Source organism: Carassius gibelio, chromosome A23 (assembly GCF_023724105.1).
Source record: "Carassius gibelio isolate Cgi1373 ecotype wild population from Czech Republic chromosome A23, carGib1.2-hapl.c, whole genome shotgun sequence".
Taxonomy (NCBI): Eukaryota; Metazoa; Chordata; class Actinopteri; order Cypriniformes; family Cyprinidae; genus Carassius; species Carassius gibelio.
The window spans coordinates 4,508,381-4,527,662 of NC_068393.1; the positions used below are offsets into that span (position 1 = coordinate 4,508,381).

Sequence of the window (19,282 nt, forward strand, 5' to 3'; positions counted from 1 at the left end):
AAATATGGAAAATATATTAGTTTGTTTTCTTTTAACACAATTTCACAATTAAGTGAACATAGGCTAGTCATTTCAGTAAGTTATAAATAATTTCACTACTTTGGTTTGAGTGGATGTTTTCCCAAAATGGGGGGCTGGGAGGGAGAAAAACTTGCAATTTGTTTTGAAATGTTGCTTGTGTTTCTTAATTTCTCTTTCTCATTTACATGTTTCAAACTAAATCTTTTTTTTTTTTTAATACTGATGGAAATCTATTTATTACTTTTTTGTGTCCTCAATTTCACTCTTTTCGTCTTTTGTAATAAGCCTTTGACTGACAAAGCAAGTTTTTAATGAAAACATCCTCCTGGAAATCACATCATCATAGGTGACAATCAAATATATTTGGTTTGATAAAGCATGCCTAAACTGACATGTTAGTAAAACTTGAATAGAAGAGAAAACATATCAAAATAACTTTAGCTCTTTGTTCACCCTGTTGAAGGTTATAATAAATAATATTAGCCTGAACAGGCTAAACACTAGGGGAAAGAAGTCTGCTTAACTGTATTGAATGTGCACTTGTGTACGCTGCTGTCTCATGAACGAACGTATGACATTTAGTGGAAGCTTGAAATTCAAGGTTTATAAAGTTGTAAAAATGGATATTTTTCTTACACAAACACACCACGTCGCTTCAGAAGGCCTTTTAAGCCACCAGAGCCATGTGGACTTCTTTTATAATGGACGGGTGCAATTATTTGGACTTAAAATTTTGGGCTTCCATCCACTCCCATTATAAAGATTAGATTAGCCTGGACATTATTTAATATAACTCAGATTGTATTTGTCTGAAAGAAGAAAGTCATATACACTTAGGATGGCTTGAAAGTGAGTAAATCATGGGGCAATTTTCATTTTTGGGTTAACTATCCCTTTAAAATCTATAAAATATAAAAAACTTACTACAGGTTTTAATAAAAACAACATTAAAGTACATTTTAGTTTACCATAAATGTTTGTCAGTACATTTAGCAGTACACTTTAACTATATTTAAAAAACAAAATAAAAAAATATGAAATTATATTTAAACAATTCCTATTTAAAAGCAAACTTAAAATCAGATGATTGCATTCAATATATATTTAAACTATAATACATTTCATTTGATTGCTAATAACATGCAATTAAACATTACATTCAGTCCACAAATAAGTATATTCTTTTAAAATACATGATTTCTGTTATAAGTGCACTAAAGTGTTATAAAAAGGTATTTCTGAACAACTGTTATAGAAACTGTATTATTACAACAAACATACAAACACTGTGAGTTTAAATAACATTTTCTTTGGGACAACATGAAGATGTTCACGTGTTAATGTAGTGTGTCTCATGTTGTTTAGCTTGTTAGCATTACTGATTTCCACAGCATTGTTAACAGACCAAATACAGTCTTTCACTGAGGTGCTAAATGAGCAGCAAACGGCTAATTAGCTTATGCATGCTCAGCTTTTCATTTCAAAGAGCTGTGTGTGTGTGTGTGAGAGAGAGAGACAGAGAGGGGTGGGAGACAAGTGTAGTAACAATCAAGAAGTTATTGTCTTCTAAAGTTCCCCACACCTCATCTTCCCTTCCACACACACACACACACACACACACACACACACACACACACACACACGCACACACACACACACACACACACACACACACACACACACACACACACCAGTGTGGTTTAAGGACCATCATGCCTCAACAGGTGTTCGGAAAGACACATTTATAGAAGGGAGAGCGAGGGAACTGTTATAAAGACCTCCCATGTATTGTTTACAGCACACCACATAACTAGATTTCTAAGCAGTGCTATAATGAGATTTTTTTTTTTTTCAGAAAACCAAACATAGGAAAAGAGACATGCTGTTGAATAACACACCTCAACAACACATAAAGAGGAGTGAAAATGCTCTCTCTCTCTCTCTCTCTCTCTCTCTCTCTCCTTTCACTCCATTCATGAGGTTGTGGAGCCAGAGAGGCTGTGACCCCCCAATGACTGAATGAAACACACACACACACTCACACACACTCATTTTTTTTAAAAACATGATTTTATATGTCCTGTATCTTCTATCCCCCTAAACCTAACATCTACAGAAAAAAATACATATATATATATATATATATATATATATATATATATATATATATATATATATATATATATATATATATATATATATATATATATATATATATATAGTTTTTATACATTGTAGCCAATATTTTGCAAGAGTGTAAAATGAGCGATCAGACTGGAAACTGCCAGAATGAACTGAGAGAACGTCATCAGAGAGATATGTGTGCTGCTGGGTGTGAAGAGCTCCTTCATCAGGGTGGGATCTTCTAGCCTCGGGACGAGGAGCTCTGACTGTGAATGCTTTTATGGCACGGAGACGACTGCTGAAGGGAATGTGTGTCTAGGGGAATTCTGTTAGCTGGGATGGAGGTGAAATCATTCAATAAAAAAAAAGAAAAAAATCCTTTCAATTAAATGTGACATTCAGCTCCAGTAACCACACAATTGAGAATGCTTAAATATCTTCTTATGAATATTATTAAATATCTTCTTTTCTTTTCTTTTCTTTTCTTTTCTTTTCTTTCTTTTCTTTTTTGCATAGATAGTGATGAGAAATAAAACGAAGTCCTTAGATGCAATGAAATCTTTTAGATCCATAAGTTTGGGGTTTCTGAAAGGGAAATATTTATTATTTGTAAATTTCAACATATTAGGACTCAAATAAGACAATGTATAGTTTTTGTTCAAAATATTGCATTTGCATTATAGTCCAAGATAGTATGTCAATTTAAAGTTACATAACACACATACAGTAACATACAATATTCAATAATAGGAATTCATGTTTGGCTGCGCTTTTTTTATAAGATTTAAACCTATTTTAAAGCATTTGTTTAGCGACATAAACTTTTAAAAAGAAAACATTTCATGATCATTTTTTGGAAATGTACCATTTTATTTTTTGAAGGACTTTACAATTGTGAACCAATGTGCCCTCGAGCCAATCACGTATCCCCATGGTCCCTGGGGGTCTGTTTCTGCTATTAGTGTACTTTAAGTCTCTCTGGGTTAAAAAAGTGCCTGTTAAATGTCAAGCACCCAATAGAAGGAGAGAAAGAGAGATAGATTGAGAGGCTAAGATTAGGGTAATCAGTCCATCAGAGAGATTGATGGAGAAGACATGCAGTTTAGGGAGGAGACCAGCAGATCTGAAGAGAGCAGTCTGGCAAAAACGGCAAGTGCAGGGGCTGCTGGGTAAGGCACCTTGCAACAGCTGCTCTCAATTATCCACCCAGGAGTCAAGGGACGCATGGGGCTGTGGGACGGGGGTCAGAGAGCACTGGCGCCAGGAGAAGAGCAACAGTTCAGCAAAGAGGGAGATTATAAAAATACTAGCAGGCAAGTGGCCCCTAAAAGAGAAACAGATACTTTGTGTGGGGTTTGTTGAGCCCGTGCCACAGCATTACAGAGGAGGAGCCTGCTCCTGAACACTTCCTGAAGAAAACTAAATTTAGAACAAAGAAAATAAGAGAGACGAAGAGCAACAAACACAGAGAGACAAAATACAGTATTTGGGCACATTTACTCGAAAAACATACGACTGTCTTATGCAAAATACAAATTAAGATCACTTTTTAAAAGTTGGGGACCAGTCAATACTGGAATTTTTAAAAATGCAATTGTATGCAATGAAACAAACATCTTTCTAAATATCTTCTTCATTGTGGAAGAAAGACATGCAATCCTAATGTTTATCTCCACACTGAGATCTCAGATGACCAGACAGTGATTTATCTTTTCTGAATAGTCAAAATACTAGTGTCTGGGACGCCATGAGCCAAGTTGAGACTGTAGTGAACATTGCATATTTTTAAAGACTTGGCTTAAATATGAGATACAGTATGAAAAAAAAAACTGTGCTTATAAATGACTGCTGAGATAACATGCTCAACTGAAATGAGTAGAGACTTAGACCCGGAAACAGTGTTCCTTACATTTCATCTTCAGTTTTGTCCTCAAAGAACGTCAACTGATTAAAATTAATTGAAAAACAGTTCAGAAACACCAGTAGCCTACTGAAGAAAGCTCTAGCAGCATCTGAACACAGACGACACTTGGCTGATGTTTTATATCCAATGTATGACATGGGTTTATAGAGGTATCAAATACTCTTTAGAAGGTAGAAAAATGCTAGGAACTAAATTTTTGAAAGTTAAAAAAAGGTGTTCCTGTTTTACACACCCTCATATGCATGAAATGGGATTACAATGTAAATGTACTGTAAGGCTTGCACAGATACATTGACTTTTATAAGAACCCTGAAAACATGGCGTTTAGTGCCCTCTGCTGGAACACTCTTGATGGAGTAACTATTAAAAGTCTTTACTGGTGAGTCAACTCACTCAGCTGTACATAAAAAGTGACTTGGAAAAATACTGTGGACTTTAATAAAACTTATAACATTATATAGGCTATATAATATGCGAAGTGATTTTGATATCGCTTTTTAGCCAGACTGAAATCCCTGCAGGAATAAATATTGAGTTTATGTACGTCAAAGTAAGACTTGGATTGCACATATTTTTTACTGAACTGCAAATCTTTGCACATTGCATTCATACTTTGGGCTCTTCTGCAGTTTGATCTTTTAACTTCAATGTCATAAACCACATTAAGCATAAAAGTATCCACTTCGATTATAGTCCACTGTCTTAGAAGTATAGTGTTTGTGACAAGTGACATGCGAGAGAAATTTTTTTTTCCCTGGTGTTAAAAAATTAAGCCACACGTTTCTCAGTCCAATGCACTTGGTAATTCTCTCTTGTAGTGTCTTGAGCATAAAACAGCGTTCTGCGTGCGTGGTGTGTAAGTTAAAAGAGGTTTCGATGTTTTTGAGAAAGACACCTTCCGTTTTTAAATTCCACTGCCAAGTCTTGCGTTTTTCAAAGCAAAAACATGTTGTGTTTGATTTGTTAATGCCTTATAAAATGTCCTACGAAGTGGCCCACTAAAGAGGCGGGGGACGCCACTGGCACCCATGACTTTGTAATAACACAATGATGCCAATGAACACTAATGTATTGTCATGTTTATCAAAATAAAACAAATAGACTATAAAACATCCGACTGACTTGGTATTTAAATAACATATGGCTTATCTTTAACTTTCTTCTTGCATAGTGTATTATGCAGCACACAGGCTATACTTATTCAGTGAAATGTGTTTCTAGTTGCCAAATCTAAAATTCAAATGTCTGTTTATTTGACAACTGTCACATCTAATCCACCTTGACTGCACTTAAGGAAGCACCGTGTGTGCACCACAAAAAGCAGAAGCTGTCTGACTTGACTTCTCTGTTTTCAGCTTCTCCCCTGACTTAACCAGAAAATCTCCCAGTTCGTTAAGGTGAGGTGAAACCAAATTGGCATGCCCCTATAGGTGGGGTGAGTACTTGACAAACGTCAGCATTTATAAAAATGTTATGTGGGTGAAGTAATTTTCTGAATTCCTGCTGACCAAAATCAGACTAGAAATATATTAATTCAGCCTGTTGATGAAAAGACATTATTTAAGGGCGATAAAAGCTGATTGTGAAATGTCTTCAAGACCTTCAGCAAAACATTTTATACTGTGAAAATATGATATTCTGCCAAATCTTCATGTCTAAACACGGAATTAAGATATGTTAAACTTTTTACATTTATATACTAACTTATTTTTATATGGTGTAGTGACAATACGACAATATTTAGAAGATAAGTGTGGCGAGTGGGGCGGGGCCGAGAGGCGTGGGAACGAGGAGTGAGGCCAGTTGTAGTGATTGGAGATGAGCTACACCTGCGCCCCACCGCCGGTCTCGAGTCCCACGTAGGAGATGGAAGGATATAAAACTGGAGCGACTATAGTGAAGGATGAGAGAGGACCAGGCCTGGGACATTATTTTATGTTTTGGCTTTTATTTGTGCGCGTCAGTCGCCGTGAGGGGCTGACACGCTGTTTTGTATTTATTTTTGAGTATTAAAGTGATTTTTGATTGTGCGCTGGTTCCCGCCTCCTTCTTCCGGATGAATATGGAGTTTTTATCGTTACAGTAGTGCCGAAACCTGGGAGAAGGAGGGACGCGCTGCTGAAGATCCCTCGCCGCTGTGGTGAATCCGCGGTGCCCTCGAGCAGGCGAAGTATGTGCCGCCAGGGACGCTCGAGGCGGTGGGCTGGAGCGAGTTGCCGGGGACGGGCGAGCTCGCTGCCGCCCGCCCACGATATGGAGGGGCGGCTGCCGTCCGTGAGGGAGCGGAGGAGTCGGCGCCGTTCGCCAGGGGGCCGGAGCCTGCTGCCTCCGTGATGGAATCCGGAGGGGCAGGGAACGGGGGACTCCTGCCGCTGCCCAAAATGGGAGGAGCCATCGCCGTCCACTGGGCGGCGGAGGAGTGTCGTGCCGTCCGCCGAGGGCCGTCCAGTGCCACCGCCAGGCACCGCGGAGGAGATCACCCAGCTGGTGGAGGGCCGAGCAGCAGTGCGTCTGGGAACCGGAATTTTTTTTTTTTTTTCTCTCTCCCCTCTCTCGTCCCTGTCGCTCCTCCTTCCATCTCCTTTTCTCTCGCCTCGTCTGTCCTACCCCCAGGTTACTGCAGGTCCCCGTGAGCGGTCCCCCCCGGAGGGAGGGGGGGTAGAGCGCAGTCTCGAGGGTACCCCCCGGCCTGCGAGGGGCGATGGGGGTATGTGGCGAGTGGGGCGGGGCCGAGAGGCGTGGGAACGTGGAGTGAGGCCAGGTGTAGTGATTGGAGATGAGCTACACCTGCGCCCCACCGCCAGTATCGAGTCCCACGTAGGAGATGGAAGGATATAAAACTGGAGCGACGACCGTGAAGGACGAGAGAGGACCAGGCCTGGGACATTATTTTATGTGTTTGCTTTTTATTTATGTGCACCAGTCGGCCGTGAGGGGCTGGTGCGCTGTTTTGTATTTATTTTGAATATTAAAATTATGTTTTGATTGTGCGCCGGTTCCCGCCTCCTTCTTCCCGATGAATATGGAGATTTGTATATTATTACAATAAGAAAATACACGTTTTTCTTTTTTAACAGTTAAAAATATTCCATGTATTAATTAATATGTATTAAGTTCTGTTTATTCTATCCTTTCTATTACTATAACAGACGATATAAAGTGTATGAGTTATATTAGCATAACACATCTTAGATAAAAATAAAATCAGTCATTATTTACTCATGTCATTACAAATCTTGTTGGCAAACGTCGGTGAGCCAGTTTGAGTGGAGATTGCTTTTTGGTTTGTTTTTGTTCAGTACCAGAGAGCACCTTGTACAGAGCCCAGCTTTATCAAGCTGTCTCATATGAATTATAAGATATGAATTTCAGTAATGAAGCAGTGACCTTTAAAACCAAGTGAGACGTTGTCAGTACCGGAAACAAGAAACCAAATAATAGTAAAAGCAGAATGTCTTCTTCAGCATGCAGTTCCTGAATCATCTTTGCTAATTATATCATCAGAAAGACAGCAGCATCTCCGGTATCCAGCTGTGTGTCTATGAAGAGTGATGACTCAATTGGTCAGCCTCCAAATCTCAGTAATGGAACAGTGACCTCTAACCCTGTGTGAGTATAAACACATTGAAAGCTGATTAATTGTTCTGGTTTCATGATTTATGTTTAAAATAATTTTAATATAATTCATTAATCTGATATTTAAATGTATAGTTCCTATTCCAACACAAATGTTGTTCTCTTGTTGACCTGACTGCTTCTATTGTTCTCATTTGTGTCGTTTTGCATAAAAGCATATGCTAAATGATTAAATGTAAATGTAATTGTTATAAGTCCACTTAATATTGCTGTTATAAGATCTGCTACATCAAACTAGGACATGGCCTAAAGTGACATATTGTCTTCCATTCAGTTTGATGTGAGTATCTGTCACGGATCCAGCCAACCAACCAGCGTCAGACCCTACAGCTCAACCTTCCCGTTCCTCCTCACCTGAGTATTAAGTCATTGCACCTGCCGCTGCCCAATCAAGACGTGCATATAAACCCGCACTCACAGACTCCTAATCGTCTGGTCTCGTCTATCGCGTATGTGAAAGACTTACCCGACTCTTGATCTCCAGTTCTCAGATCCTCTTCGTCCTCATCGACGTCATCTTCTGCCGTTGGTCAGTTGCCTACCATCCTCCTCTGCCCTGAAGTACACCAGGACTTGCTTAGTGGAAGTTTATAAGTCTCTCGGATACTGGGCTTTCACATCCGTTCATCTCTGCGGTGTTTCCCCAATCGAGTATTCTCTCTTCATTAAAAATCTGTGAATTCTCATCTTGTCTCCTGTGCTTCAGTGGTGTGTGACAGAAGACCAGACCGCTATTTCACGAAGATATGGACCCCAGTTCTCCGACCACGTCACAAATCGATCCATTTGCCGAACTCGTGAATCAGCTCCGGCAGTCACTCTTTCCTCCAGGCGCCGCTTCCTCACCTGAACTGCCGACCGGTCCTATGGCCCTACCAGCGCCGTTCAGTGGCGCGGCGGAGAATTGCAGCAGCTTTTTACTGCAGTGCACCTTATTGTTTGAGATGCAACCTCAGCGCTTCCCCACAGATAGAGCCAAGATCGCATTTATTATCTCACTGCTCTCTGGCCGTGCTCTCCTGTGGGCTAAAACCATCTGGGAACAAGCTGGGCCTGCAACTCATACCCTGGAAACCTTCGTAACACATTTTAAGGAGGTATTTGATCAATCTGCAAACTCCCTTTCTGTACATGACCAATTATATCACCTAAAGCAGGGAAGATCCTCGGTGGCGGAGTATGCAGTGAAGTTCCGCACCTTAGCAGCTGCGAGCGGATGGAATGAGGCTGCTCTCATCACAGCTTATAGACAGGGGCTATCCCCATCTCTCCGATTACATCTCGCCATCTATGATGATAGCTTTGGTTTGGAGAATCTGATCCAACGTTCTATCCGGGTAGCCCAGAGGCTAGCAGCATGTGATCTGGGATTGCCCGCGCCTCCTACTTCACCTACCACCACCGCAGTAGCCCTATCTTCCCCAGTGCAATATCCTTCAGCATCAGCCTGTGGAGCAGATGGTCATCTCAGGTCTGAATGCCCCGTTCGTCCACCTCGTCCAGCGGTGAGTAGCCTGACCTCTAGGGCTGAAGTTGTATCATTAGTCTACTTTCCTGTATCGGTGATCTCTGGCCCCAACTCCTTTTCAGCGAAGGCCCTCATTGACTCGGGCTCCGCGGGAAACTTCATTTCCAGACACCTCGTCAGCCAGTTCCACATCCCACAAATCCCTTGCCAGAAGATGAATGTACACTCCATTCTGGGGAAACCTCTCGGAAAAGGTATTATTTCTCACTGTACACCATCCCTTACCCTACGCATTGGGGTAACCCATTATGAAAGGATCTCCTTGCTGGTGCTGGATGGATCAACAGCAGATATCATCCTGGGACGCCCTTGGCTTAGGCAGCATAACCCTCACCTTTCCTGGACTACTGGCGACATCCTCTCTTGGAGCGCCTCCTGCTTTGAAAGTTGTCTAAAACTTCCTACTAGACCCTCTTCCCCTACTAGATCAACCCAGTTACTCCTCCAGGCCACAACCATCGAGAGTCCCCTAGGTCAGCATGATATAGCAGTCCCAGAGGAGTATAGCCCATTCCGCGATGTTTTTAGTAAGCAACTCGCTACCCGGTTGCCCCCGCACAGACCATGGGACTGTGCTATTGAACTGCTGCCAGGTGCAACCCTACCTAAGGGAAGAGTGTATCCCCTATCCATCCCAGAACAGAAGGCCATGGAAGAGTATGTAGAAGAGGCTCTTCGTCAGGGTTACATCCGCCCTTCTACATCCCCTGCCGCTTCCAGTTTCTTCTTTGTAGCCAAGAAAGACGGAGGCCTAAGACCATGCATTGACTACCGGGCCCTTAACAAGCAGACCGTACTGTACAAATATCCCCTTCCCCTGGTACCAGCGGCACTCGAGATGTTGAGAGGGGCGTCCATTTTCACCAAGCTAGACCTGCGCAGTGCGTACAACCTCATCCGGATACGGAGGGGGGATGAATGGAAGACTGCCTTCATCACACCTTCAGGGCACTATGAGTACAGGGTCATGCCATACGGACTAGCCAATTCACCCTCCGTATTCCAGGCCTTCATGAATGAGGTATTCCGGGACTACCTACATCGGTTTGTGATCATTTACATAGATGACATCCTCATATACTCGCAGAACGAGGCCGATCATCGTCTCCATGTGGCACAGGTCCTCCAAAGACTTAGGGATAATCACCTGTACCTCAAAATCGAAAAATGTGAGTTTCACCGCTCCTCTATTCAGTTCTTGGGCTACATCATTGATGCCAGGGGAATACAAATGGATCTGAAGAAAGGTCCTGGATTCCACATGAGGATGTTCTAGACCCTGCCTTACTCCAAGAGTTCCACACCAATCACCCCGATCGCCCAGCACCCAGAGGAAGAGGCCGTCCTCGTCGCCACCATCATCGGGCTTCAGGAGCTGCCCGTGGAGGAGGGGGTACTGTCACGGATCCAGCCAACCAACCAGCGTCAGACCCTACAGCTCAACCTTCCCGTTCCTCCTCACCTGAGTATTAAGTCATTGCACCTGCCGCTGCCCAATCAAGACGTGCATATAAACCCGCACTCACAGACTCCTAATCGTCTGGTCTCGTCTATCGCGTATGTGAAAGACTTACCCGACTCTTGATCTCCAGTTCTCAGATCCTCTTCGTCCTCATCGACGTCATCTTCTGCCGTTGGTCAGTTGCCTACCATCCTCCTCTGCCCTGAAGTACACCAGGACTTGCTTAGTGGAAGTTTATAAGTCTCTCGGATACTGGGCTTTCACATCCGTTCATCTCTGCGGTGTTTCCCCAATCGAGTATTCTCTCTTCATTAAAAATCTGTGAATTCTCATCTTGTCTCCTGTGCTTCAGTGGTGTGTGACAGTATCTAACTCAGTATAATTTAAATAAGTACATTGCATAAGTATTTGTACCCTTAACTCAGTACTTAGTTGAAGCAACTCAAGTTTTTGGGGGCAAGATGTGACAAGCTTAGCACATCTGCATATGGCAATTATCTGCCATTCTTCTCCTTACCTCTTCAGCTTTCAAGCTGTCAAGTTGGATAGACATTTTTATGTTTCTTCAGAAATGTTGATTAGGTTCAATATCACAATTTGGCTGGGCAGAGGACATTCACAGAGTTGTCCATAAGCTACTCTTGCATTGTCTTAGCTATGTATATCGGGTCATTGTCCTGTTGAATCATCTGCGGGCGGCATATCTTTTCCTATTTGGTGCCTAAACTCTGGAATAACCTACCTAACATTGTTCGGGAGGCAGACACACTCTTGCAGTTTAATTCTAGATTAAAGACCCATCTCTTTAACCTGGCTTACACATAACATACTGTTACAGAGACAGTGGTGTGCCAACTGCCACAAGGTGTTCAAGCAGTGGTGGCACCCCTGCTCTGGATGTACCGGCCCATGGAGGCATGAAAAAAATGAAGTGACGTGCTGATGAAGTCACAGAGTTGGTGTTTATTCCAAAATGTGAAAAACAAAAATTTTCCAAAAGAATGCAAATTATATTTACAGTGTAACTCAAAAAGTATCAAAAAAAAAAAAAACTGTACAAAGTTTAAATGTACAAACAAAACTTTTGGCTATGTCAATAATTTGACCCAAAAATCAAGCAAGCAACTTCACCGACTCACTCTACGAGCCTCTTTACCAGACTGAGAGAAACACTTAAAAAGTATAAGCCCCTCCCACTATGACTAAACCATTAAATAATTGATGGTAAAAAATAAGTTCAAGAAAGACAAAACAATTAAATAGCGACTTAATTGTAACAAAGACATAACTATTAGAACCAAAAAATATACAGAAATATACAACCATTATTATGGTTTACCAAAGCATCAAACAAACACCAATCTCCCCCTCTGGCATGAGACCAATTAAGTGTGCCTTCTACTGGTGGGAAACAGGTATTTAAAAATGGTGGCAATGTGGTGCCCGGGTTTCTTCTGTTTGTTATGAGGAAATGTTCCAGTATGTAAGTATGACTGTTTACTTTATGTAAGTGGATGATTGAAAACAATAAACATTTAACATGCCAACCGGTCTTGTTTGTATTCTCAACAATACACAAATTAACATAATAAAATTATTGACTCACAAAGTGTTAATCTAAACATAAATGGCGAGAACAGGATCAACACTTAAACAATACACAATCAATTACACACACACATACACACCTGGTGTTAACTGGTGTTACATTGCGCAAAACAAATATGTGTTGTATGAAAAGTGTATGCATGCCTAGTGTGTTGTGTTCTAAGTCCAGTGCCACAGTCTCTAGTCACAGTGTGCCACTGTGACATTTACCCCTCCCTCTCCAGACACCGACTGTGGTGTCCTCGAGAGAAAGTCTGCAGTGTAATTCTGTGACACTGATCTATACAGCACCTCAAAGTCAAACGGCTGCATGGCCAGAAACCACCTAGAAATGTGAGCATTAGTGTCTCTCATGCGGCCTAACCAGGCCAATGCTCTGTGATCAGTCTCCAACCGGAATTTTCGTTCAAGCAAATAATACCTTAAAGAGTCCAGGGCCCACTTAACAGCAAGGCACTCCTTTTCAACAGTGGAATAGTTTACCTCTCTGGGCAGGAGTTTCCTACTTATGTATACAATCGGCTTGAGTTGACCTTCTTCCTCTTGAAGGAGTACAGCACCAACGCCATGCTGTGAGGCATCAGTCTGTACTGTGATTGGTTTCCCAAAGTCAGGACATAGTGCATTCTTTAAGTCTTCAAAGGCTTTTTCACAGTCCTCAGTCCATACTACATTGTTGGGTTGGCTCTTTTTTCGTCAAGTTTGTTAGGTTTATTGCCCTGGCTGAGAAATTTGGAATAAATTTCCTATACCAGCCAACAAGTCCAAGAAACGCTCTAACCTGCTTCTTTGTCACAGGCCGTCCTGCTCCTTTAATGGCCTCCACCTTCCCCACCCGAGGTCGGATCACACCGTGTCCCAGTACAAATCCCAGGTATTGGGTTTCTGGCTTGGTGAGGGCACATTTATCAGGGCATATGGTTAGTCCTGCAGCCTTTATACGATTCAACACCTCCTTAAGGTGCTCCAGATGCTCTTCCCAGGTTTGGCTGAATATTATGATGTCATCAAGGTAAGCTGCAGCATAGTCCTCTGTACCATGGAGGATTTTATCCATCATCCTTTGAAATGTGGCCGCGGCCCCATGGAGACCAAAAGGAAGGACTCGGAACTGGTAGTGGCCACAGGGGGTTCTGAAGGCAGTAAGCTCCTTACATGCTGGTTCAAGCGACACCTGCCAGTATCCCTTGCAGAGATCCAGCATACTTAGGTATTTCGCCCTCCCCAGCCTCTCCACCAGCTCATCTACCCATGGCATTGGATAAGGATCAAACTTACTAATACTGTTCAGCTTCCTGAAGTCTAAGCAGAACCGCAAGGTACCATCTTTCTTCGGCACCAGCACTATAGGACTGCTCCACTCACTTGATGATGGTTCAATAACTCCCAGTTGTTTCATGGTCTGTAATTCCTCTTTCAAAACAGATTTGCAAGTTTCTCTGGCACACGATACACAGACTGCCGAACAGGTTTAGTGTCCTTGAGGATGATAGAATGATCAACCAAGTCTGTTCTGCCAGGGGTATCCATGAACAGCTGATCAGGTATACATTCCCATAGCTGATGTCTCTGCACTTCAGTCAGGTGCTGTAAATTCAATTTGTTGTCACTGCGACAGGACGGTAAATACTGTTCTTCTATTTCCTCTACACCCTCTATGGCTCTCACTAGCATAGCTATGTCCTTGTTCTCTTCTGTCTGGCCTGGAATTCGATGCGAATGCCATTTCTTCAGCATGTTCCCATGAAATATTTGAAGAGGCTGGTTTCTTGAGGGAATTTCGATCTGATAGGCCACTGGACATACCTTCTTCTTTATCTGGTACTGGCCTTGCCACTTTGCTAACAGCTTATTGTCAGATGTTGGAAGCAACAATAGGACATCCTCACCTTGTTCGAAGCTTCGTGATCTAGCCATATTGTCGTACCAGTGTTTCTGCTGTACTTGGGACTTAACCAGGTTTTCTCTTGCCAAGGCAGTATTCTGTTGAAGTTTCTCCGTCATTTTCATCACGTACGTGAGGATGTTCATTCTCTTTGGGTTGTCTGTTGCCTCCCAGCTCTCTTTCAGTACATCTAGAGGACCTCTTACTTGGTGGGCGTATAGCAGTTCAAATGGTGAGAATCCTGTAGAAGCCTGGGGTACTTCACGGTAGGCGAAAAGGAGGTACGGCAGCCATTTATTCCAGTCTTTTCCAGAGTCTGAAACAAACTTCTTTAACATACCGGTGCCCTGGTCTGTCAGAACCTCTTTTGGTATTCCTACTTGCGAAAAGAATTTCAACAAGGCTGAAGCTATTTGCTTAGTAGTAACATCTCTTAAGGGATATGCTTCAGGGTACCTTGTGGCATAATCTGAGATTACTGTAATAAACCTGTTCCCTGTCTGGCTTCTCTCAACTGGTCCAACATCATCCACTCCTATTCTCTCAAAAGGTACATCAATCACAGGCAAAGGGATTAGTGGTGCAATGGCAGGAGTCCTACCAGCAGTGAGTTGGCAATCAGGGCATGTCTGGCAGTATTCTTTAATGTCTGTGTACATTCTGGGCCAATAAAATCTTTTAGAGATTCTCAAACATGTCTTTGCGAACCCTAAATGAACTGACCATGGAATGGAATGACCTCACTGCAACACCTCACTTCTTTGTGCTTTAGGTACAACTAGCCGAAGATCCCCCTCCTTAGTTCGCTTATACAGAAGTTCATGTTTTAACACAAAAGGATCATCAAGTAAAACATAAGCATCATCCTTCTGCTTTACCTGTTCAAAACATGTGGCAAGGGTTGGCTCTCTCCTCTGCAGCTGGGCTAGACCATTGGGAATCACAATGTCTGACTCACATAATTCAGGTTCAGCAACATCCTCGTTAGCCTGTTCTGAGGTGTCAATCAACCCTGATACCCAATCTCTATGTTGTTGTAACCTGTTGTATTTTGTTGGTCCTGACTCCCTCTCAATATCTGCAGAACTAAAAGGCAAGGTTTGCAATGGATTATCTGGGTCTGGGTTGAGTGTTGTCTGTACTACTTGATTTGACCGAGCCCTTGTCACTATCCCACACCATTCTGTGTCTTGCAGTAATTCAGCCAACACTGGCATATCTGTGCCAAGAAGTATGGGATAGGGAAGAGTCTCAGCAATTCCAACCTTCATCAAATAAGACTGATTTAAGACCTCTATATACACTATATACGCTGTAGGCAATGGAGTGTTGTCACCATGTACACAACAAACAGTAACCGTCTCTACATCATTCCAGTCTTGTCTGGGCACAAATCTGCTCTGTACTAATGTATATGTACAACCAGTATCTACCAAGGCTAAAACTGGTCTACCATTTAACAGATCTAACTGGCTGTGAGTTGCATTTCCCCGGGGGATGACTGAACTGGATGAGGGACATGACAAAGGCTTGCTGTTTTGGGTTTCTTCAGGGGGCAAAGAGGTCTAGTATGTCCTGGCTGACCACAATGATAACATACAACATCATCCTTAACTACACTCTGTGAAGTTACATGCGGAGTAGTGACTTCACTTTGTGGGAGTCTTTGGATCCTGTCTTGAGAGTTTGAACCCCCCAAATCCCTCAGACTTAAGCCTGATCGAGGGGAGGATTCCAGCATAGCGGAAGTGTACTGTTCCTTTTCGGGCTGTCATATATGCCTCCGCCAGTCTGGCAGCCTCAGCAGCAGTCATTGGATGATGCTCCTTGACCCAAGTCTGCACGTCTGGGTACAAGACCCTTAGGAACTGTTCCAGAACAAGTGCCTCCATAATATCCTCTTTATTACTGCTGGAGTAGTGCACCCACTTGCAAAACAGGTCTTTCAGTCTGATGTAAAGCTCATGTGGTGACTCATCCCCAGGGGTGTTTAGGTTACGGAACCTCAGTCTATAAGTTTCTGCATTGATTTCATACTTTTTTCAAATTTTGAGGTCTTAACTACATCATAGTCTTGTGTACGTGAAGGGTCCATTGCAACAAATGCCGATCTGGCCTTACCAGTTAGCAACGGTATGAGGTGAATGGCCTAGTCTTCTTTAGGCCACTGGTACACCTCTGCCAGTCTCTCAAATGTCAGCAAATAGTGCTCAATATCATCAGAGTCCACCAGTCTCGCAAGCTGTGGCTCCCGGTCTAACACCCTCGGCGCTGGTTTGTCGCACCTTGCTCCATGACTGATACGTTCCACGTCCAGTTGCATCTGCGTGACATGGTGACTGAGCGCTTTAAAATTTTGTTCTCGTCGAATTGTCTCTCTCTCTTGTCGATTGTCTCGATCCTTTTGATATTCCATAAAGGACTTTAACATCTGCGCCAGAGCAATAACAGCAGTATCAGCTCCAACCCCAGAAACCATTTTAGACTGCACTCCTTCATCTGGATCATCCTCGACTTCACTCTGGTCCACATCTGACCTTGTTTTTTCATCAGGCTGATTCCTTGTCTTTGGTGGCATTGTAAAAACAAGAATGTCCACGTCACCTCAGCGGTACAAAAAAAAAAACTTCTGACACCAACTGTAACAGAGACAGTGGTGTGCCAACTGCCACAAGATGTTCAAGCAGTGGCGGCACCCCTGCTCTGGATGTACCGGCCCATGGAGGCGTGAAAAAAATGAAGTGACGTGCTGATGTGAGTTGGTGTTTATTCCAAAATGTGAAAAACAAAGATTTTCCAAAAGAATGCAAATTATATTCACAGCGTAACTCAAAAAGTATATATATATATATATATATATATATATATATATATATATAAAACTGTACAAAGCTTAAATGTACAAACAAAACTTTTGGCTATGTCAATAATTTGACCCAAAAATCAAGCAAGCAACTTCACCGACTCACTCTACGAGCCTCTTTACCAGACTGGTTTACCAGAAACACTTAAAAAGTATAAGCCACTCCCACTAGGACTAAACCATTAAATAATTGATGGTAACAAATAAGTTCAAGAAAGACAAAACAATTAAATAGCGACTTAATTGTAACAAAGGCATAACTATTAGAACCAAAAAATATACAGAAATATACAACCATTTCAAACAACACAAACTAAATTCATTATTATGGTTTACCAAAGCATCAAACAAACACCAATCTCCCCCTCCGGCATGAGACCAATTAAGTGTGCCTTCTACTGGCGGGAAACAGGTATTTAAAAATGGTGGCAATGTGGTGCCCAGGTTTCTTCTGTTTGTTATGATGAAATGTTCCAGTATGTAAGTATGACTGTTTACTTTATTTAAGTGGATGATTGAAAACAATAAAGATTTAACATGCCAACCGGTCTTGTTTGTATTCTCAGCAATACACAAATTAACATAATAAAATTATTGACTCACAAAGTGTTAACCTAAACATAAATGGTGAGAACAGGATCAACACTTAAACAATACACAATCAATTACACACACACACAGACCTGGTGTTAACTGGTGTTACATTGGGCAAAACAAATATGTGTTGTATGAAAAGTGTATGCATGCCTAGTGTGTTGTGTTCTAAGTCCAGTGCCACAGTCTCTAGTCACAGTGCCCCACTGTGACACATACTAATATGCTTTTAATATCCAAATCCATTAAAGGACTTTTAGGCTGCATTAATTTGGTAAACCGGAACCAGATGGTGGATCAGCAGAAAGGACCTCTACTGCCCTGAAAGACAGCGGAGACCAGGACAACTAGAGCCCCAGATACAGATCCCCTGTAAAGACCTTGTCTCAGAGGACCACCAGGACAAGACCACAGGAAACAGATGATTCTTCTGCACAATCTGACTTTGCTGCAGCCTGGAATTGAACTACTGGTTTCGTCTGGTCAGAGGAGAACTGACCCCCCAACTGAGCCTGGTTTCTCCCAAGGTTTTTTTCTCCATTCTGTCACCGATGGAGTTTCGGTTCCTTGCCGCTGTCGCCTCTGGCTTGCTTAGCTGGCTTGAATTGAGATGACATCATTGAATTCAATGATGAACTGCCTTTAACTATCATTTTGCATTATTGACACACTGTTTTCCAAATGAATGTTGTTCAGTTGCTTTGACGCAATGTATTTTGTTTAAAGCACTATATAAATAAAGGTGACTTGACTTGACTTTGGAACCGAGTTTCACCAGACCAGATAATCTTGTTTCTCACAGTCCTTTAGGTGCTTTTTTGCAAACTCTAAGTGGGTTTTCCTTAGGGCTGTAAATTGGACGGTAACAAAACCTACAAATAACTACATAATGAATTTACAGTGTGCGTTATTGTAATTATAGTGTACCCATAAAGAAGTACATGTAGGTATAAGGGAACAATGTTTTACGTTTGGGTAATAAGAGGGTAACAACCAGATATGAAAAGAGCAAAGAACTGTGTAAGTAAACTGAATTTACAGTACAGTGTAACTTTTTTGGAATTATAGCATACCTATTCAGTACCTTTGTGTGTATATATAAGGAAATAATATGTGACATTCTTGGAATAAAGGGGTAACAACCTTACAGTTACAGGGTAATACAACATTTGCGGGCTATAAATTAAAGTGGTGCTTGTTTCCCCTTGTTCCATGTCTTTACAGGGGAAATATAACATTTGTAGCCTGTAAATTAAAGTTGTGCTTTGTTCTCCCTTATTCCAGGTAGTTATAGTGCAAATACAACATGTGGGCTATAAATTCAAGTGTTGCTTTGTTCACCCCTTAAATATTTTTTTAGCTTTCTGTACTTTCACAATTAAATTTTTTTTTTTTTTGTTCTGTTTTTTTGTTCTTCATTTCATGTTGCTGTCTCTCCAGTGATGTACACAATGATCTGGTGAAATCTGTGAATCATCTGTCCTGCACTTCCTTAGTGGAGACCAACCTCAGACACCAGAGAATCAAAGACAAACTTTGCTGAACAGAATCTACACACAGCTCTATATCACAGAAGGAGAAGGTGAAGGAGTGAATGAAGAACATGAGGTTGTTCAGATGGAGAAAACACAGAGACC

At 41.9% G+C, this 19,282-nt stretch overlaps 1 protein-coding gene and 1 long non-coding RNA gene across 2 annotated transcripts in view; both read left to right on the forward strand.

Annotated features, from left to right (window-relative positions):
- Positions 1 to 7,059, forward strand: part of LOC127944734 (uncharacterized) — a 28,373-nt gene extending 21,314 nt beyond the window's left edge. Inside the window, exon 2 of the long non-coding RNA XR_008150421.1 lies at positions 6,831 to 7,059. This is a non-coding gene — a long non-coding RNA (uncharacterized LOC127944734). The remainder of the gene's footprint in view (positions 1 to 6,830) is intronic.
- A 476-nt stretch (positions 7,060 to 7,535) lies between these two features.
- LOC127944690 (NACHT, LRR and PYD domains-containing protein 12-like) overlaps positions 7,536 to 19,282 on the forward strand; it is a 29,684-nt gene continuing 17,937 nt past the window's right edge. The window contains exon 1 of the mRNA XM_052540861.1: positions 7,536 to 7,678. Within this exon, the coding sequence (XP_052396821.1) occupies positions 7,611 to 7,678 (68 nt within the window). The 5' untranslated portion in view covers positions 7,536 to 7,610. The remainder of the gene's footprint in view (positions 7,679 to 19,282) is intronic.